The sequence below is a fragment of the Hypanus sabinus genome, chromosome 22 (genome assembly GCF_030144855.1).
Source record: "Hypanus sabinus isolate sHypSab1 chromosome 22, sHypSab1.hap1, whole genome shotgun sequence".
Classification (NCBI taxonomy): domain Eukaryota; kingdom Metazoa; phylum Chordata; class Chondrichthyes; order Myliobatiformes; family Dasyatidae; genus Hypanus; species Hypanus sabinus.
This window is the reverse complement of record NC_082727.1, coordinates 9,896,517-9,914,979: the sequence shown is the minus strand read 5'-3', so window position 1 is coordinate 9,914,979 and position 18,463 is coordinate 9,896,517. Positions and strand designations below refer to the sequence as shown.

Below are 18,463 nucleotides of genomic sequence, written 5' to 3'. Positions count from 1 at the left end.
AGTCAGGTTCTCTATCGGAGAGAGAGCAGTCAGGTCCTCTATCGGAGAGAGAGCAGTCAGGTCCTGTATCGGAGAGAGAGAGCAGTCAGGTCCTCTATCGGAGAGAGAGCAGTCAGGTCCTGTATCGGAGAGAGAGCAGTCAGGTCCTGTATCGGAGAGAGCAGTCAGGTCCTGTATCGGAGAGAGAGAGCAGTCAGGTCCTGTATCGGAGAGAGAGCAGTCAGGTCCTCTATCGGAGAGAGAGAGCAGTCAGGTCCTGTATCGGAGAGAGAGAGCAGTCAGGTCCTGTATCGGAGAGAGAGAGCAGTCAGGTCCTGTATCGGAGAGAGTGCACTCAGGTCCTGTATCGGAGAGAGAGCACTCAGGTCCTGTATCGGAGAGAGAGAGAGCAGTCAGGTCCTGTATCGGAGAGAGAGAGCAGTCAGGTCCTGTATCGGAGAAAGAGCAGTCAGGTCCTGTATCGGAGAGAGAGCAGTCAGGTCCTGTATCGGAGAGAGAGCAGTCAGGTCCTGTATCGGAGAGAGAGAGCGGACAGGTCCAGTATCGGAGAGAGAGCAGTCAGGTCCTGTATCGGAGAGAGCAGTCAGGTCTTGTATCGGAGAGAGCAGTCAGGTCCTGTATCGGAGAGAGAGCAGTCAGGTCCTGTATCGGAGAGAGCAGTCAGGTCCTGTATCGGAGAGAGAGCAGTCAGGTCCTGTATCGGAGAGAGAGAGCAGTCAGGTCCTTTATCGGAGAGAGAGCAGTCAGGTCCTGTATCGGAGAGAGAGCAGTCAGGTCCTGTATCGGGGAGAGAGAGCAGTCAGGTCCTGTATCGGAGAAAGAGCAGTCAGGTCCTGTATCGGAGAGAGAGCAGTCAGGTCCGGTATCGGAGAGAGAGCAGACAGGTCCTGTATCGGAGAGAGCAGTCAGGTGCTGTATCGGAGAGAGAGAGCAGTCAGGTCCTTTATCGGAGAGAGAGCAGTCAGGTCCGGTATCGGAGAGAGAGCAGTCAGGTCCTGTATCGGAGAGAGAGCAGTCAGGTCCGGTATCGGAGAGAGAGCAGACAGGTCCTGTATCGGAGAGAGAGCAGTCAGGTCCGGTATCGGAGAGAGAGCAGACAGGTCCTGTATCGGAGAGAGCAGTCAGGTCCTTTATCGGAGAGAGAGCAGTCAGGTCCTGTATAGGAGAGAGAGAGCAGTCAGGTCCTGTATCGGAGAGAGAGCAGTCAGGTCCTCTATCAGAGAGAGAGCAGTCAGGTCCTCTATCGGAGGGAGAGAGCAGTCAGGTCCTGTATCGGAGAGAGAGCAGTCAGGTCCTGTATCGGAGAGAGAGAGCAGTCAGGTCCTGTATCGGAGAAAGAGCAGTCAGGTCCTGTATCGGAGAGAGTGCAGTCAGGTCCTGTATCGGAGAGAGAGAGAGAGCAGTCAGGTCCTGTATCGGAGAGAGAGCAGTCAGGTCCTGTATCGGAGAAAGAGCAGTCAGGTCCTGTATCGGAGAGAGAGCAGTCAGGTCCTGTATCGGAGAGAGAGAGAGAGCAGTCAGGTCCTCTATCAGAGAGAGAGCTGTCAGGTCCTCTATCGGAGAGGGAGCAGTCAGGTCCTGTATCGGAAAGAGAGAGAGCAGTCAGGTCCTGTATCGGAGAGAGAGAGAGTGCAGTCAGGTCCTCTATCAGAGAGAGAGCTGTCAGGTCCTCGATCAGAGAGAGAGCTGTCAGGTCCTCTATCGGAGAGGGAGCAGTCAGGTCCTGTATCGGAGAGAGAGAGCAGTCAGGTCCTGTATCGGAGAGAGAGAGAGAGCAGTCAGGTCCTCTATCAGAGAGAGAGAGAGAGCAGTCAGGTCCTCTATCAGAGAGAGAGCTGTCAGGTCCTCTATCGGAGAGGGAGCAGTCAGGTCCTGTATCGGAAAGAGAGAGAGCAGTCAGGTCCTGTATCGGAGAGAGAGCAGTCAGGTCCTGTATCGGAGACAGAGCAGTCAGGTCCTGTATCGGAGAGAGAGAGTAGTCAGGTCCTGTATCGGAGAGAGAGCAGTCAGGTCCTCTATCGGAGAGAGAGAGCAGTCAGGTCCTCTATCGGAGAGAGAGAGCAGTCAGGTCCTGTATCGGAGAGAGAGCAGTCAGGTCCTGTATCGGAGAGAGAGAGTAGTCAGGTCCTGTATCGGAGAGAGAGCAGTCAGGTCCTGTATCGGAGAGAGAGAGCAGTCAGGTCCTCTATCGGAGAGAGAGCAGTCAGGTCCTGTATCGGAAAGAGAGAGAGCGGTCAGGTCCTGTATCGGAGAGAGAGCAGTCAGGTCCTCTATCGGAGAGAGAGCAGTTAGGTCCTGTATCGGAGAGAGAGCAGTTAGGTCCTGTATTGGAGAGAGAGCAGTCAGGTCCTGTATAGGAGAGAGAGAGCAATCAGGTCCTGTATCGGAGAGAGAGAGCAGTCAGGTCCTGTATCAGAGAGAGAGAGCATTCAGGTCCTGTATCGGAGAGAGAGCAGTCAGGTCCTGTATCGGAGAGAGAGAGCATTCAGGTCCTGTATCGGAGAGAGAGAGCAGTCAGGTCCTGTATCGGAGAGAGAGAGCATTCAGGTCCTGTATCGGAGAGAGAGCAGTCAGGTCCTCTATCGGAGAGAGAGCAGTCAGGTCCTGTATCGGAGAGAGAGCAGTCAGGTCCTGTATCGGAGAGAGAGAGCAGTCAGGTCCTGTATCGGTGAGAGAGCAGTCAGGTCCTCTGTCGGAGAGAGAGAGCAGTCAGGTCCTCTGTCGGAGAGAGAGAGCAGTCAGGTCCTGTATCGGAGAGAGAGAGCAGTCAGGTCCTGTATCGGAGAGAGAGAGTAGTCAGGTCCTGTATCGGAGAGAGAGAGTAGTCAGGTCCTCTATCGGAGAGAGAGCAGTCAGGTCCTGTATCGGAAAGAGAGAGAGCAGTCAGGTCATGTATCGGAAAGAGAGAGCAGTCAGGTCATGTATCGGAGAGAGAGAGCAGTCAGGTCCTGTATCGGAGAGAGAGCAGTCAGGTCCTGTATCGGAGAGAGAGAGCAGTCAGGTCCTGTATAGGAGAGAGAGAGCAGTCAGGTCCTGTATCGGAGAGAGAGAGCAGTCAGGTCCTCTATCGGCGAGAGAGAGCAGTCAGGTCCTGTATCGGAGAGAGAGAGTAGTCAGGTCCTGTATCGGAGAGAGAGCAGTCAGGTCCTGTATAGGAGAGTGAGAGCAGTCAGGTCCTGTATCGGAGAGAGCAGTCAGGTCCTGTATAGGAGAGAGAGAGCAGTCAGGTCCTGTATCGGAGAGTGAGAGCAGTCAGGTCCTCTATCGGAGAGAGAGCAGTCAGGTCCTGTATCGGAGAGAGAGCAGTCAGGTCCTGTATAGGAGAGAGAGAGCAGTCAGGTCCTGTATAGGAGAGAGAGAGCAGTCAGGTCCTGTATCGGAGAGAGTGCAGTCAGGTCATGTATCGGAGAGAGAGCAGTCAGGTCCTGTATCGGAGAGAGAAAGAGCGGTCAGGTCCTCTATCGGAGAGAGAGAGAGCAGTCAGGTCCTGTATCGGAGAGAGAGAGCAGTCAGGTCCTGTATCGGAGAGAGAGAGCAGTCAGGTCCTCCATCGGAGAGAGAGAGCAGTCAGGTCCTGTATCGGAGAGAGCAGTCAGGTCCTCTATCGGAGAGAGAGAGCAGTCAGGTCCTCTATCGGAGAGAGCAGTCAGGTCCTGTATCGGAGAGAGAGCAGTCTGGTCCTGTATCGGAGAGAGAACAGTCAGGTCCTCAATCGGAGAGAGAGCAGTCTGGTCCTGTATCGGAGAGAGAGTGCAGTCAGGTCCTCTATCGGAGAGAGAGCAGTCAGGTCCTCTATCGGAGAGAGAGCAGTCAGGTCCTGTATCGGAGAGAGAGAGCAGTCAGGTCCTCTATCGGAGAGAGAGCAGTCAGGTCCTGTTTCGGAGAGAGAGCAGTCAGGTCCTGTATCGGAGAGAGCAGTCAGGTCCTGTATCGGAGAGAGAGAGCAGTCAGGTCCTGTATCGGAGAGAGAGCAGTCAGGTCCTCTATCGGAGAGAGAGAGCAGTCAGGTCCTGTATCGGAGAGAGAGAGCAGTCAGGTCCTGTATCGGAGAGACAGAGCAGTCAGGTCCTGTATCGGAGAGAGAGAGCAGTCAGGTCCTGTATCGGAGAGAGAGCAGTCAGGTCCTGTATTGGAGAGAGAGCAGTCAGGTCCTGTATCGGAGAGAGAGAGCAGTCAGGTCCTGTATCGGAGAGAGAGAGCAGTCAGGTCCTGTATCGGAGAGAGAGCAGTCAGGTCCTGTATCGGAGAGAGAGCAGTCATGTCCTCTATTGGAGAGAGAGAGCAGTCAGGTCCTCTATCGGAGAGAGAGCAGTCAGGTCCTGTATCGGAGAGAGCGCAGTCAGGTCCTGTATCGGAGAGAGAGAGCAGTCAGGTCCTCTATCTTAGAGAGAGCAGTCAGGTCATCTGTCGGAGAGAGAGCAGTCAGGTCCTCAGTCGGAGAGAGAGCAGTCAGGTCCTCTGTCGGAGAGAGAGCAGTCAGGTCCTGTATCGGAGAGAGAGCAGTCATATCCTCTATTGGAGAGAGAGAGCAGTCAGGTCCTCTATCGGAAAGAGAGAGAGCAGTCAGGTCCTGTATCGGAGAGAGAGCAGTCAGGTCCTGTATCGGAGAGAGCAGTCAGGTCCTGTATCGGAGAGAGAGAGCAGTCAGGTCCTGTATCGGAGAGAGAGAGAGCGGTCAGGTCCTGTATCGGAGAGAGAGCGGTCAGGTCCTTTATCGGAGTGAGAGCAGTCAGGTCCTGTATAGGAGAGTGAGAGCAGTCAGGTCCTGTATCGGAGAGAGAGCAGTCAGGTCCTTTATCGGAGTGAGAGCAGTCAGGTCCTTTATCGGAGAGAGAGAGCGGTCAGGTCCTGTATCGGAGAGAGAGAGCGGTCAGATCCTGTATCGGAGAGAGCAGTCAGGTCCTGTATCGGAGAGAGAGCAGTCAGGTTCTGTATCGGAGAGAGAGCAGTCAGGTCCTGTATCGGAGAGAGAGAGCAGTCAGGTCCTTTATCGGAGAGAGAGCAGTCAGGTCCTGTATCGGAGAGAGAGCAGTCAGGTCCTGTATTGGAGACAGAGCAGTCAGGTCCTGTATCGGAGAGAGAGAGCTGTCAGGTCCTGTATCGGAGAAAGAGCAGTCAGGTCCTGTATCGGAGAGAGAGCAGTCAGGTCCGGTATCGGAGAACGAGCAGTCAGGTCCTGTATCGGAGAGAGAGCAGTCAGGTCCTGTATCGGAGAGAGAGAGCAGTCAGGTCCTTTATCGGAGAGAGAGCAGTCAGGTCCTGTATCGGAGAGAGAGAGCAGTCAGGTCCTGTATAGGAGAGAGAGAGCAGTCAGGTCCTGTATCGGAGAAAGAGCAGTCAGGTCCTGTATCGGAGAGAGAGCAGTCAGGTCCTGTATCGGAGAGAGAGAGCAGTCAGGTCCTGTATCGGAGAGAGAGCAGTCAGATCCTGTATCGGAGAGAGCAGTCAGGTCCTGTATCGGAGAGAGAGCAGTCAGGTCCTGTATCGGAGAGAGAGAGCAGTCAGGTCCTTTATCGGAGAGAGAGCAGTCAGGTCCTGTATCGGAGAGAGAGCAGTCAGGTCCTGTATCGGAGAGAGAGCAGTCAGGTCCTGTATCGGAGAGAGAGAGCTGTCAGGTCCTGTATCGTAGAAAGAGCAGTCAGGTCCTGTATCGGAGAGAGAGCAGTCAGGTCCGGTATCGGAGAGAGAGCAGTCAGGTCCTGTATCGGAGAGAGAGCAGTCAGGTCCTGTATCGGAGAGAGAGAGCAGTCAGGTCCTTTATCGGAGAGAGAGCAGTCAGGTCCTGTATCGGAGAGAGAGAGCAGTCAGGTCCTGTATAGGAGAGAGAGAGCAGTCAGGTCCTGTATCGGAGAAAGAGCAGTCAGGTCCTGTATCGGAGAAAGAGCAGTCAGGTCCTGTATCGGAGAGAGAGCAGTCAGGTCCTGTATCGGAGAGAGAGAGCAGTCAGGTCCTGTATCGGAGAGAGAGAGAGAGCAGTCAGGTTCTCAGTCGGAGAGAGCAGTCAGGTCCTCTATCAGAGAGAGAGCTGTCAGGTCCTGTATCGGAGAGAGAGCAGTCAGGTCCTGTATCGGAGAGAGAGCAGTCAGGTCCTGTATCGGAGAGAGAGCAGTCAGGTCCTGTATCGGAGAGAGAGCAGTCAGGTCCTGTATCGGAGAGAGAGCAGTCAGGTCCTCTATCGGCGAGAGAGAGCAGTCAGGTCCAGTATCGGAGAGAGAGCAGTCAGGTTCTGTATCGGAGAGAGCAGTCAAGTTCTCTATCGGCGAGAGAGAGCAGTCAGGTCTTGTATGGGAGAGAGAGCAGTCAGGTCCTGTGTCGGAGAGAGAGCAGTCAGGTCCTCTATCGGCGAGAGAGAGCAGTCAGGTCCTGTATCGGAGAGAGAGCAGTCAGGTCCTGTATCGGAGAGAGAGAGAGCAGTCAGGTCCTGTATCGGAGAGAGAGAGAGCAGTCAGGTCCTGTATCGGAGAGAGAGAGAGCAGTCTGGTCCTCCATTGGAGAGAGAGTGCAGTCAGGTCCTCTATCGGAGAGAGAGCAGTCAGGTCCTGTATCGGAGAGAGAGCAGTCAGGTCCTGTATCGGAGAGAGAGCAGTCATGTCCTGTATCGGAGAGAGAGCAGTCAGTTCCTCAATCGGAGAGAGCAGTCAGGTCCTGTATCGGAGCGAGAGAGCGGTCAGGTCCTGTATCGGAGAGAGTGCAGTCCGGTCCTATATCGGAGAGAGAGCACTCAGGTCCTCTATCGGAGAGAGCAGTCAGGTCCTGTATTGGAGAGAGCAGTGAGGTCCTCTATCGGAGAGAGAGCAGTCAGGTTCTCTATCAGAGAGAGAGAGCAGTCAGGTCCTCAATCGGAGAGAGCAGTCAGGTCCTGTATCGGAGAGAGAGAGCAGTCAGGTCCTCTGTCGGAGAGAGAGAGCAGTCAGGTCCTCTATCGGAGAGAGCAGTCAGGTCCTCTATCGGAGAGAGAGCAGTCAGGTCCTCTATCGGAGAGAGAGAGCAGTCAGGTCCTCTGTCGGAGAGAGCGAGCTGTCAGGTCCTGTATCGGAGAGAGAGAGAGCAGACAGGTCCTCTATCAGAGAGAGAGCAGTAAGGTCCTCTGTTGGAGAGAGAGAGCAGTCAGGTCCTGTATCGGAGAAAGAGCAGTCAGGTCCTGTATCGGAGAGAGAGCAGTCAGGTCCTCTATCGGAGAGAGATAGCAGTCAGGTCCTGTATCGGAGAGAGAGAGCAGTCAGGTCCTGTATCGGCGAGAGAGAGCAGTCAGGTCCTGTATCGGAGAGAGAGAGTAGTCAGGTCCTGTATCGGAGAGAGAGAAGTCAGGTCCTGTATAGGAGAGAGAGAGCAGTCAGGTCCTGTATCGGAGAGAGCAGTCAGGTCCTGTATAGGAGAGAGAGAGCAGTCAGGTCCTGTATCGGAGAGTGAGAGCAGTCAGGTCCTCTATCGGAGAGAGAGCAGTCAGGTCCTGTATCGGAGAGAGAGCAGTCAGGTCTTGTATAGGAGAGAGAGAGCAGTCAGGTCCTGTATAGGAGAGAGAAAGAGCGGTCAGGTCCTCTATCGGAGAGAGAGAGAGCAGTCAGGTCCTGTATCGGAGAGAGAGAGCAGTCAGGTCCTGTATCGGAGAGAGAGAGTAGTCAGGTCCTCTATCGGAGAGAGAGCAGTCAGGTCCTGTATCGGAAAGAGAGAGAGCAGTCAGGTCATGTATCGGAAAGAGAGAGCAGTCAGGTCATGTATCGGAGAGAGAGAGCAGTCAGGTCCTGTATCGGAGAGAGAGCAGTCAGGTCCTGTATCGGAGAGAGAGAGCAGTCAGGTCCTGTATCGGAGAGAGAGAGCAGTCAGGTCCTGTATCGGAGAGAGAGAGTAGTCAGGTCCTGTATCGGAGAGAGAGAGTAGTCAGGTCCTCTATCGGAGAGAGAGCAGTCAGGTCCTGTATCGGAAAGAGAGAGAGCAGTCAGGTCATGTATCGGAAAGAGAGAGCAGTCAGGTCATGTATCGGAGAGAGAGAGCAGTCAGGTCCTGTATCGGAGAGAGAGCAGTCAGGTCCTGTATCGGAGAGAGAGAGCAGTCAGGTCCTGTATAGGAGAGAGAGAGCAGTCAGGTCCTGTATCGGAGAGAGAGAGCAGTCAGGTCCTCTATCGGCGAGAGAGAGCAGTCAGGTCCTGTATCGGAGAGAGAGAGTAGTCAGGTCCTGTATCGGAGAGAGAGAAGTCAGGTCCTGTATAGGAGAGAGAGAGCAGTCAGGTCCTGTATCGGAGAGAGCAGTCAGGTCCTGTATAGGAGAGAGAGAGCAGTCAGGTCCTGTATCAGAGAGTGAGAGCAGTCAGGTCCTCTATCGGAGAGAGAGCAGTCAGGTCCTGTATCGGAGAGAGAGCAGTCAGGTCTTGTATAGGAGAGAGAGAGCAGTCAGGTCCTGTATAGGAGAGAGAAAGAGCGGTCAGGTCCTCTATCGGAGAGAGAGAGAGCAGTCAGGTCCTGTATCGGAGAGAGAGAGCAGTCAGGTCCTGTATCGGAGAGAGAGAGCAGTCAGGTCCTCCATCGGAGAGAGAGAGCAGTCAGGTCCTGTATCGGAGAGAGCAGTCAGGTCCTCTATCGGAGAGAGAGAGCAGTCAGGTCCTCTATCGGAGAGAGCAGTCAGGTCCTGTATCGGAGAGAGAGCAGTCTGGTCCTGTATCGGAGAGAGAACAGTCAGGTCCTCAATCGGAGAGAGAGCAGTCTGGTCCTGTATCGGAGAGAGAGTGCAGTCAGGTCCTCTATCGGAGAGAGAGCAGTCAGGTCCTCTATCGGAGAGAGAGCAGTCAGGTCCTGTATCGGAGAGAGAGAGCAGTCAGGTCCTCTATCGGAGAGAGAGCAGTCAGGTCCTGTTTCGGAGAGAGAGCAGTCAGGTCCTGTATCGGAGAGAGCAGTCAGGTCCTGTATCGGAGAGAGAGAGCAGTCAGGTCCTGTATCGGAGAGAGAGCAGTCAGGTCCTCTATCGGAGAGAGAGAGCAGTCAGGTCCTGCATCGGAGAGAGAGAGCAGTCAGGTCCTGTATCGGAGAGACAGAGCAGTCAGGTCCTGTATCGGAGAGAGTGCACTCAGGTCCTGTATCGGAGAGAGAGCACTCAGGTCCTGTATCGGAGAGAGAGAGAGCAGTCAGGTCCTGTATCGGAGAGAGAGAGCAGTCAGGTCCTGTATCGGAGAGAGAGAGCAGTCAGGTTCTGTATCGGAGAGAGAGCAGTCAGGTCCTGTATTGGAGAGAGAGCAGTCAGGTCCTGTATCGGAGAGAGAGAGCAGTCAGGTCCTGTATCGGAGAGAGAGAGCAGTCAGGTCCTGTATCGGAGAGAGAGCAGTCAGGTCCTGTATCGGAGAGAGAGCAGTCATGTCCTCTATTGGAGAGAGAGAGCAGTCAGGTCCTCTATCGGAGAGAGAGCAGTCAGGTCCTGTATCGGAGAGAGCGCAGTCAGGTCCTGTATCGGAGAGAGAGAGCAGTCAGTTCCTCTATCTTAGAGAGAGCAGTCAGGTCATCTGTCGGAGAGAGAGCAGTCAGGTCCTCAGTCGGAGAGAGAGCAGTCAGGTCCTCTGTCGGAGAGAGAGCAGTCAGGTCCTGTATCGGAGAGAGAGCAGTCATATCCTCTATTGGAGAGAGAGAGCAGTCAGGTCCTCTATCGGAAAGAGAGAGAGCAGTCAGGTCCTGTATCGGAGAGAGAGCAGTCAGATCCTGTATCGGAGAGAGCAGTCAGGTCCTGTATCGGAGAGAGAGAGCAGTCAGGTCCTGTATCGGAGAGAGAGAGAGCGGTCAGGTCCTGTATCGGAGAGAGAGCAGTCAGGTCCTTTATCGGAGTGAGAGCAGTCAGGTCCTGTATAGGAGAGAGAGAGCAGTCAGGTCCTGTATCGGAGAGAGAGTAGTCAGGTCCTTTATCGGAGTGAGAGCAGTCAGGTCCTGTATAGGAGAGAGAGAGCGGTCAGGTCCTGTATCGGAGAGAGAGCAGTCAGATCCTGTATCGGAGAGAGCAGTCAGGTCCTGTATCGGAGAGAGAGCAGTCAGGTCCTGTATCGGAGAGAGAGAGCAGTCAGGTCCTTTATCGGAGAGAGAGCAGTCAGGTCCTGTATCGGAGAGAGAGCAGTCAGGTCCTGTATTGGAGACAGAGCAGTCAGGTCCTGTATCGGAGAGAGAGAGCTGTCAGGTCCTGTATCGGAGAAAGAGCAGTCAGGTCCTGTATCGGAGAGAGAGCAGTCAGGTCCGGTATCGGAGAACGAGCAGTCAGGTCCTGTATCGGAGAGAGAGCAGTCAGGTCCTGTATCGGAGAGAGAGAGCAGTCAGGTCCTTTATCGGAGAGAGAGCAGTCAGGTCCTGTATCGGAGAGAGAGAGCAGTCAGGTCCTGTATAGGAGAGAGAGAGCAGTCAGGTCCTGTATCGGAGAAAGAGCAGTCAGGTCCTGTATCGGAGAGAGAGCAGTCAGGTCCTGTATCGGAGAGAGAGAGCAGTCAGGTCCTGTATCGGAGAGAGAGCAGTCAGATCCTGTATCGGAGAGAGCAGTCAGGTCCTGTATCGGAGAGAGAGCAGTCAGGTCCTGTATCGGAGAGAGAGAGCAGTCAGGTCCTTTATCGGAGAGAGAGCAGTCAGGTCCTGTATCGGAGAGAGAGCAGTCAGGTCCTGTATCGGAGAGAGAGCAGTCAGGTCCTGTATCGGAGAGAGAGAGCTGTCAGGTCCTGTATCGTAGAAAGAGCAGTCAGGTCCTGTATCGGAGAGAGAGCAGTCAGGTCCGGTATCGGAGAGAGAGCAGTCAGGTCCTGTATCGGAGAGAGAGCAGTCAGGTCCTGTATCGGAGAGAGAGAGCAGTCAGGTCCTTTATCGGAGAGAGAGCAGTCAGGTCCTGTATCGGAGAGAGAGAGCAGTCAGGTCCTGTATAGGAGAGAGAGAGCAGTCAGGTCCTGTATCGGAGAAAGAGCAGTCAGGTCCTGTATCGGAGAGAGAGCAGTCAGGTCCTGTATCGGAGAGAGAGAGCAGTCAGGTCCTGTATCGGAGAGAGAGAGCAGTCAGGTCCTGTATAGGAGAGAGAGAGCAGTCAGGTCCTGTATCGGAGAAAGAGCAGTCAGGTCCTGTATCGGAGAAAGAGCAGTCAGGTCCTGTATCGGAGAGAGAGCAGTCAGGTCCTGTATCGGAGAGAGAGAGCAGTCAGGTCCTGTATCGGAGAGAGAGAGAGAGCAGTCAGGTTCTCAGTCTGAGAGAGCAGTCAGGTCCTCTATCAGAGAGAGAGCTGTCAGGTCCTGTATCGGAGAGAGAGCAGTCAGGTCCTGTATCGGAGAGAGAGCAGTCAGGTCCTGTATCGGAGAGAGAGCAGTCAGGTCCTGTATCGGAGAGAGAGCAGTCAGGTCCTGTATCGGAGAGAGAGCAGTCAGGTCCTCTATCGGCGAGAGAGAGCAGTCAGGTCCAGTATCGGAGAGAGAGCAGTCAGGTTCTGTATCGGAGAGAGCAGTCAAGTTCTCTATCGGCGAGAGAGAGCAGTCAGGTCTTGTATGGGAGAGAGAGCAGTCAGGTCCTGTGTCGGAGAGAGAGCAGTCAGGTCCTCTATCGGCGAGAGAGAGCAGTCAGGTCCTGTATCGGAGAGAGAGCAGTCAGGTCCTGTATCGGAGAGAGAGAGAGCAGTCAGGTCCTGTATCGGAGAGAGAGAGAGCAGTCAGGTCCTGTATCGGAGAGAGAGAGAGCAGTCTGGTCCTCCATTGGAGAGAGAGTGCAGTCAGGTCCTCTATCGGAGAGAGAGCAGTCAGGTCCTGTATCGGAGAGAGAGCAGTCAGGTCCTGTATCGGAGAGAGAGCAGTCAGGTCCTGTATCGGAGAGAGAGCAGTCAGTTCCTCAATCGGAGAGAGCAGTCAGGTCCTGTATCGGAGCGAGAGAGCGGTCAGGTCCTGTATCGGAGAGAGTGCAGTCCGGTCCTATATCGGAGAGAGAGCACTCAGGTCCTCTATCGGAGAGAGCAGTCAGGTCCTGTATTGGAGAGAGCAGTGAGGTCCTCTATCGGAGAGAGAGCAGTCAGGTTCTCTATCAGAGAGAGAGAGCAGTCAGGTCCTCAATCGGAGAGAGCAGTCAGGTCCTGTATCGGAGAGAGAGAGCAGTCAGGTCCTCTGTCGGAGAGAGAGAGCAGTCAGGTCCTCTATCGGAGAGAGCAGTCAGGTCCTCTATCGGAGAGAGAGCAGTCAGGTCCTCTATCGGAGAGAGAGAGCAGTCAGGTCCTCTGTCGGAGAGAGCGAGCTGTCAGGTCCTGTATCGGAGAGAGAGAGAGCAGACAGGTCCTCTATCAGAGAGAGAGCAGTAAGGTCCTCTGTTGGAGAGAGAGAGCAGTCAGGTCCTGTATCGGAGAAAGAGCAGTCAGGTCCTGTATCGGAGAGAGAGCAGTCAGGTCCTCTATCGGAGAGAGATAGCAGTCAGGTCCTGTATCGGAGAGAGAGAGCAGTCAGGTCCTGAATCGGAGAGAGAGCAGTCAGGTCCTGTATCGGAGAGAGAGCAGTCAGGTCCTGTATCAGAGAGAGCAGTCAGGTCCTCTATCGGAGAGAGAGAGCAGTCAGGTCCTGTATCGGAGAGAGAGAGCAGTCAGGTCCTCAGTTGGTGAGAGAGCAGTCAGGTCCTCTGTCGGAGAGAGAGCAGTCAAGTCCTGTATCGGAGAGAGAGAGCCGTCAGGTCCTGTATCGGAGAGAGAGCAGTCAGGTCCTCAGTCGGAAGAGCAGTCAGGTCCTGTATCGGAGAGAGAGCCGTCAGGTCCTCAGTCGGAAGAGCAGTCAGGTCCTGTATCGGAGAGAGAGCAGTCAGGTCCTCTATCGGAGAGAGAGCAGTCAGGTCCTGTATCGGAGAGAGAGCAGTCAGGTCCTGTATCGGAGAGAGAGAGAGCAGTCAGGTCCTGTATCGGAGAGTGAGCAGTCAGGTCCTGTATCGGAGAGAGAGCAGTCAGGTCCTGTATCGGAGAGAGCAGTCAGGTCCTGTATCGGAGAGAGAGAGCAGTCAGGTCCTGTATCGGAGAGAGAGAGAGCGGTCAGGTCCTGTATCGGAGAGAGAGCAGTCAGGTCCTTTATCGGAGTGAGAGCAGTCAGGTCCTGTATAGGAGAGAGAGAGCAGTCAGGTCCTGTATCGGAGAGAGAGTAGTCAGGTCCTTTATCGGAGTGAGAGCAGTCAGGTCCTGTATAGGAGAGAGAGAGCGGTCAGGTCCTGTATCGGAGAGAGAGCAGTCAGATCCTGTATCGGAGAGAGCAGTCAGGTCCTGTATCGGAGAGAGAGCAGTCAGGTCCTGTATCGGAGAGAGAGAGCAGTCAGGTCCTTTATCGGAGAGAGAGCAGTCAGGTCCTGTATCGGAGAGAGAGCAGTCAGGTCCTGTATTGGAGACAGAGCAGTCAGGTCCTGTATCGGAGAGAGAGAGCTGTCAGGTCCTGTATCGGAGAAAGAGCAGTCAGGTCCTGTTTCGGAGAGAGAGCAGTCAGGTCCGGTATCGGAGAGAGAGCAGTCAGGTCCTGTATCGGAGAGAGAGCAGTCAGGTCCTGTATCGGAGAGAGAGAGCAGTCAGGTCCTTTATCGGAGAGAGAGCAGTCAGGTCCTGTATCGGAGAGAGAGAGCAGTCAGGTCCTCTATCGGAGAGAGAGAGCAGTCAGGTCCTGTATCGGAGAAAGAGCAGTCAGGTCCTGTATCGGAGAGAGAGCAGTCAGGTCCTGTATCGGAGAGAGAGAGCAGTCAGGTCCTGTATCGGAGAGAGAGCAGTCAGATCCTGTATCGGAGAGAGCAGTCAGGTCCTGTATCGGAGAGAGAGCAGTCAGGTCCTGTATCGGAGAGAGAGAGCAGTCAGGTCCTTTATCGGAGAGAGAGCAGTCAGGTCCTGTATCGGAGAGAGAGCAGTCAGGTCCTGTATCGGAGAGAGAGCAGTCAGGTCCTGTATCGGAGAGAGAGAGCTGTCAGGTCCTGTATCGGAGAAAGAGCAGTCAGGTCCTGTATCGGAGAGAGAGCAGTCAGGTCCGGTATCGGAGAGAGAGCAGTCAGGTCCTGTATCGGAGAGAGAGCAGTCAGGTCCTGTATCGGAGAGAGAGAGCAGTCAGGTCCTTTATCGGAGAGAGAGCAGTCAGGTCCTGTATCGGAGAGAGAGAGCAGTCAGGTCCTGTATAGGAGAGAGAGAGCAGTCAGGTCCTGTATCGGAGAAAGAGCAGTCAGGTCCTGTATCGGAGAGAGAGCAGTCAGGTCCTGTATCGGAGAGAGAGAGCAGTCAGGTCCTGTATCGGAGAGAGAGAGCAGTCAGGTCCTGTATAGGAGAGAGAGAGCAGTCAGGTCCTGTATCGGAGAAAGAGCAGTCAGGTCCTGTATCGGAGAAAGAGCAGTCAGGTCCTGTATCGGAGAGAGAGCAGTCAGGTCCTGTATCGGAGAGAGAGAGCAGTCAGGTCCTGTATCGGAGAGAGAGAGAGAGCAGTCAGGTTCTCAGTCGGAGAGAGCAGTCAGGTCCTCTATCAGAGAGAGAGCTGTCAGGTCCTGTATCGGAGAGAGAGCAGTCAGGTCCTGTATCGGAGAGAGAGCAGTCAGGTCCTGTATCGGAGAGAGAGCAGTCAGGTCCTGTATCGGAGAGAGAGCAGTCAGGTCCTGTATCGGAGAGAGAGCAGTCAGGTCCTCTATCGGCGAGAGAGAGCAGTCAGGTCCAGTATCGGAGAGAGAGCAGTCAGGTTCTGTATCGGAGAGAGCAGTCAAGTTCTCTATCGGCGAGAGAGAGCAGTCAGGTCTTGTATGGGAGAGAGAGCAGTCAGGTCCTGTGTCGGAGAGAGAGCAGTCAGGTCCTCTATCGGCGAGAGAGAGCAGTCAGGTCCTGTATCGGAGAGAGAGCAGTCAGGTCCTGTATCGGAGAGAGAGAGAGCAGTCAGGTCCTGTATCGGAGAGAGAGAGAGCAGTCAGGTCCTGTATCGGAGAGAGAGAGAGCAGTCTGGTCCTCCATTGGAGAGAGAGTGCAGTCAGGTCCTCTATCGGAGAGAGAGCAGTCAGGTCCTGTATCGGAGAGAGAGCAGTCAGGTCCTGTATCGGAGAGAGAGCAGTCAGGTCCTGTATCGGAGAGAGAGCAGTCAGTTCCTCAATCGGAGAGAGCAGTCAGGTCCTGTATCGGAGCGAGAGAGCGGTCAGGTCCTGTATCGGAGAGAGTGCAGTCCTGTCCTGTATCGGAGAGAGAGCACTCAGGTCCTCTATCGGAGAGAGCAGTCAGGTCCTGTATTGGAGAGAGCAGTGAGGTCCTCTATCGGAGAGAGAGCAGTCAGGTTCTCTATCAGAGAGAGAGAGCAGTCAGGTCCTCAATCGGAGAGAGCAGTCAGGTCCTGTATCGGAGAGAGAGAGCAGTCAGGTCCTCTGTCGGAGAGAGAGAGCAGTCAGGTCCTCTATCGGAGAGAGCAGTCAGGTCCTCTATCGGAGAGAGAGCAGTCAGGTCCTCTATCGGAGAGAGAGAGCAGTCAGGTCCTCTGTCGGAGAGAGCGAGCTGTCAGGTCCTGTATCGGAGAGAGAGAGAGCAGACAGGTCCTCTATCAGAGAGAGAGCAGTAAGGTCCTCTGTTGGAGAGAGAGAGCAGTCAGGTCCTGTATCGGAGAAAGAGCAGTCAGGTCCTGTATCGGAGAGAGAGCAGTCAGGTCCTCTATCGGAGAGAGATAGCAGTCAGGTCCTGTATCGGAGAGAGAGAGCAGTCAGGTCCTGAATCGGAGAGAGAGCAGTCAGGTCCTGTATCGGAGAGAGAGCAGTCAGGTCCTGTATCAGAGAGAGCAGTCAGGTCCTCTATCGGAGAGAGAGAGCAGTCAGGTCCTGTATCGGAGAGAGAGAGCAGTCAGGTCCTCAGTTGGTGAGAGAGCAGTCAGGTCCTCTGTCGGAGAGAGAGCAGTCAAGTCCTGTATCGGAGAGAGAGAGCCGTCAGGTCCTGTATCGGAGAGAGAGCAGTCAGGTCCTCAGTCGGAAGAGCAGTCAGGTCCTGTATCGGAGAGAGAGCCGTCAGGTCCTCAGTCGGAAGAGCAGTCAGGTCCTGTATCGGAGAGAGAGCAGTCAGGTCCTCTATCGGAGAGAGAGCAGTCAGGTCCTGTATCGGAGAGAGAGCAGTCAGGTCCTGTATCGGAGAGAGAGAGAGCAGTCAGGTCCTGTATCGGAGAGTGAGCAGTCAGGTCCTGTATCGGAGAGAGAGCAGTCAGGTCCTGTATCGGACAGAGAGAGCAGTCATGTCCTGTATCGGAGAGAGAGAGAGCAGTCAGGTCCTCCATCGGAGAGAGAGAGCAGTCAGGTCCTCTATCGGAGAGAGAGCAGTCAGGTCCTCTATCGGAGAGAGAGAGCAGTCAGGTCCTGTATTGGAGAGAGAGCAGTCAGGTCCTGTATCGGAGAGAGGGCACTCAGGTCCTCTATCGGAGAGAGCAGTCAGGACCTCTATCGGAGAGAGAGCAGTCAGGTCCTCTATCGGAGAGAGAGCAGTCAGGTCCTCTATTGGAGAGAGAGAGCAGTCAGGTCCTGTATCGGAGAGAGAGCAGTCTGTTCCTGTATCAGAGAGAGTAGTCAGGTCTGTCGGAGAGAGAGCAGTCAGGTCCTCTATCGGAGAGAGAGTGCATTCAGTTCCTCTATCGGAGAGAGAGAGAGCAGTCAGGTCCTCTGTCGGAGAGAGAGAGCAGTCAGGTCCTCTGTCGGAGAGAGAGAGCAGTCAGGTCCTCTATCGGAGAGAGCAGTCAGGTCCTCTATCGGAGAGAGAGCAGTCAGGTCCTCTATCGGAGAGAGAGAGCAGTCAGGTCCTCTGTCGGAGAGAGCGAGCTGTCAGGTCCTGTATCGGAGAGAGAGAGAGCAGACAGGTCCTCTATCAGAGAGAGAGCAGTAAGGTCCTCTGTTGGAGAGAGAGAGCAGTCAGGTCCTGTATCGGAGAAAGAGCAGTCAGGTCCTGTATCGGAGAGAGAGCAGTCAGGTCCTCTATCGGAGAGAGATAGCAGTCAGGTCCTGTATCGGAGAGAGAGAGCAGTCAGGTCCTGAATCGGAGAGAGAGCAGTCAGGTCCTGTATCGGAGAGAGAGCAGTCAGGTCCTGTATCAGAGAGAGCAGTCAGGTCCTCTATCGGAGAGAGAGAGCAGTCAGGTCCTGTATCGGAGAGAGAGAGCAGTCAGGTCCTCAGTTGGTGAGAGAGCAGTCAGGTCCTCTGTCGGAGAGAGAGCAGTCAAGTCCTGTATCGGAGAGAGAGAGCCGTCAGGTCCTGTATCGGAGAGAGAGCAGTCAGGTCCTCAGTCGGAAGAGCAGTCAGGTCCTGTATCGGAGAGAGAGCCGTCAGGTCCTCAGTCGGAAGAGCAGTCAGGTCCTGTATCGGAGAGAGAGCAGTCAGGTCCTCTATCGGAGAGAGAGCAGTCAGGTCCTGTATCGGAGAGAGAGCAGTCAGGTCCTGTATCGGAGAGAGAGAGAGCAGTCAGGTCCTGTATCGGAGAGTGAGCAGTCAGGTCCTGTATCGGAGAGAGAGCAGTCAGGTCCTGTATCGGACAGAGAGAGCAGTCATGTCCTGTATCGGAGAGAGAGAGAGCAGTCAGGTCCTCCATCGGAGAGAGAGAGCAGTCAGGTCCTCTATCGGAGAGAGAGCAGTCAGGTCCTCTATCGGAGAGAGAGAGCAGTCAGGTCCTGTATTGGAGAGAGAGCAGTCAGGTCCTGTATCGGAGAGAGGGCACTCAGGTCCTCTATCGGAGAGAGCAGTCAGGACCTCTATCGGAGAGAGAGCAGTCAGGTCCTCTATCGGAGAGAGAGCAGTCAGGTCCTCTATTGGAGAGAGAGAGCAGTCAGGTCCTGTATCGGAGAGAGAGCAGTCTGTTCCTGTATCAGAGAGAGTAGTCAGGTCTGTCGGAGAGAGAGCAGTCAGGTCCTCTATCGGAGAGAGAGTGCATTCAGTTCCTCTATCGGAGAGAGAGAGAGCAGTCAGGTCCTCTGTCGGAGAGAGAGAGCAGTCAGGTCCTCTGTCGGAGAGAGAGAGCAGTCAGGTCCTGTATCGGAGAGAGAGAGCAGTCAGGTCCTGTATCGGAGAGAGAGAGCAGTCAGGTCCTCAGTTGGTGAGAGAGCAGTCAGGTCCTCTGTCGGAGAGAGAGCAGTCAGGTCCTCTATCGGAGAGAGAGAGCAGTCAGGTCCTCTGTCGGAGAGAGAGAGCAGTCAGGTCCTGTATCGGAGAGAGAGCAGTCACGTCCTGTATCAGAGTGGGAGCAGTCAGGTCCTCTATCGGCGAGAGAGAGCAGGCAGGTCCTCAGTCGGAGAGAGCAGTCAGGTCCTCTATCGGAGAGAGAGAGCAGTCAGGTCCTCTATCGGAGAGAGAGAGCAGTCAGGTCCTGTATCGGAGCGAGAGAGCGGTCAGGTCCTGTATTGGAGAGAGTGCAGTCCGGTCCTGTATCGGAGAGAGAGCACTCAGGTCCTCTATCGGAGAGAGCAGTCAGGTCCTGTATTGGAGAGAGCAGTGAGGTCCTCTATCGGAGAGAGAGCAGTCAGGTTCTCTATCAGAGAGAGAGAGCAGTCAGGTC

The 18,463-nt window shown here is 54.7% G+C and overlaps 2 protein-coding genes across 4 annotated transcripts; both read left to right on the top strand.

Moving 5' to 3' along the window:
* The first annotated feature begins 3,398 nt into the window (after positions 1-3,398).
* LOC132379810 (uncharacterized) lies at positions 3,399-12,682 on the top strand. The gene is made up of 4 exons (XM_059948091.1): positions 3,399-3,417; positions 4,391-4,619; positions 6,114-6,331; positions 11,474-12,682. Exons 1-4 carry the CDS (start codon positions 3,399-3,401, stop codon positions 11,968-11,970), a joined length of 963 nt encoding a protein of 320 aa, XP_059804074.1. The 3' UTR covers positions 11,971-12,682.
* LOC132379320 (uncharacterized) lies at positions 6,658-10,454 on the top strand. Of its 3 annotated transcripts, XM_059947029.1 has the most exons (3): positions 6,671-7,739; positions 7,910-8,054; positions 9,291-10,454. In XM_059947029.1, the coding sequence occupies exons 2-3, from the start codon at positions 7,973-7,975 to the stop codon at positions 10,349-10,351; spliced, it is 1,143 nt and encodes a 380-aa protein (XP_059803012.1). In that variant the 5' UTR covers positions 6,671-7,739; positions 7,910-7,972; the 3' UTR covers positions 10,352-10,454. The 3 variants fall into 3 exon arrangements, with proteins under 3 accessions (XP_059803011.1, XP_059803010.1, XP_059803012.1); XM_059947028.1 differs by having other exon boundaries at positions 6,658-7,710; positions 7,910-9,607; XM_059947027.1 differs by having other exon boundaries at positions 6,658-7,739; positions 7,910-9,607.
* Positions 12,683-18,463: the final 5,781 nt, after the last annotated feature.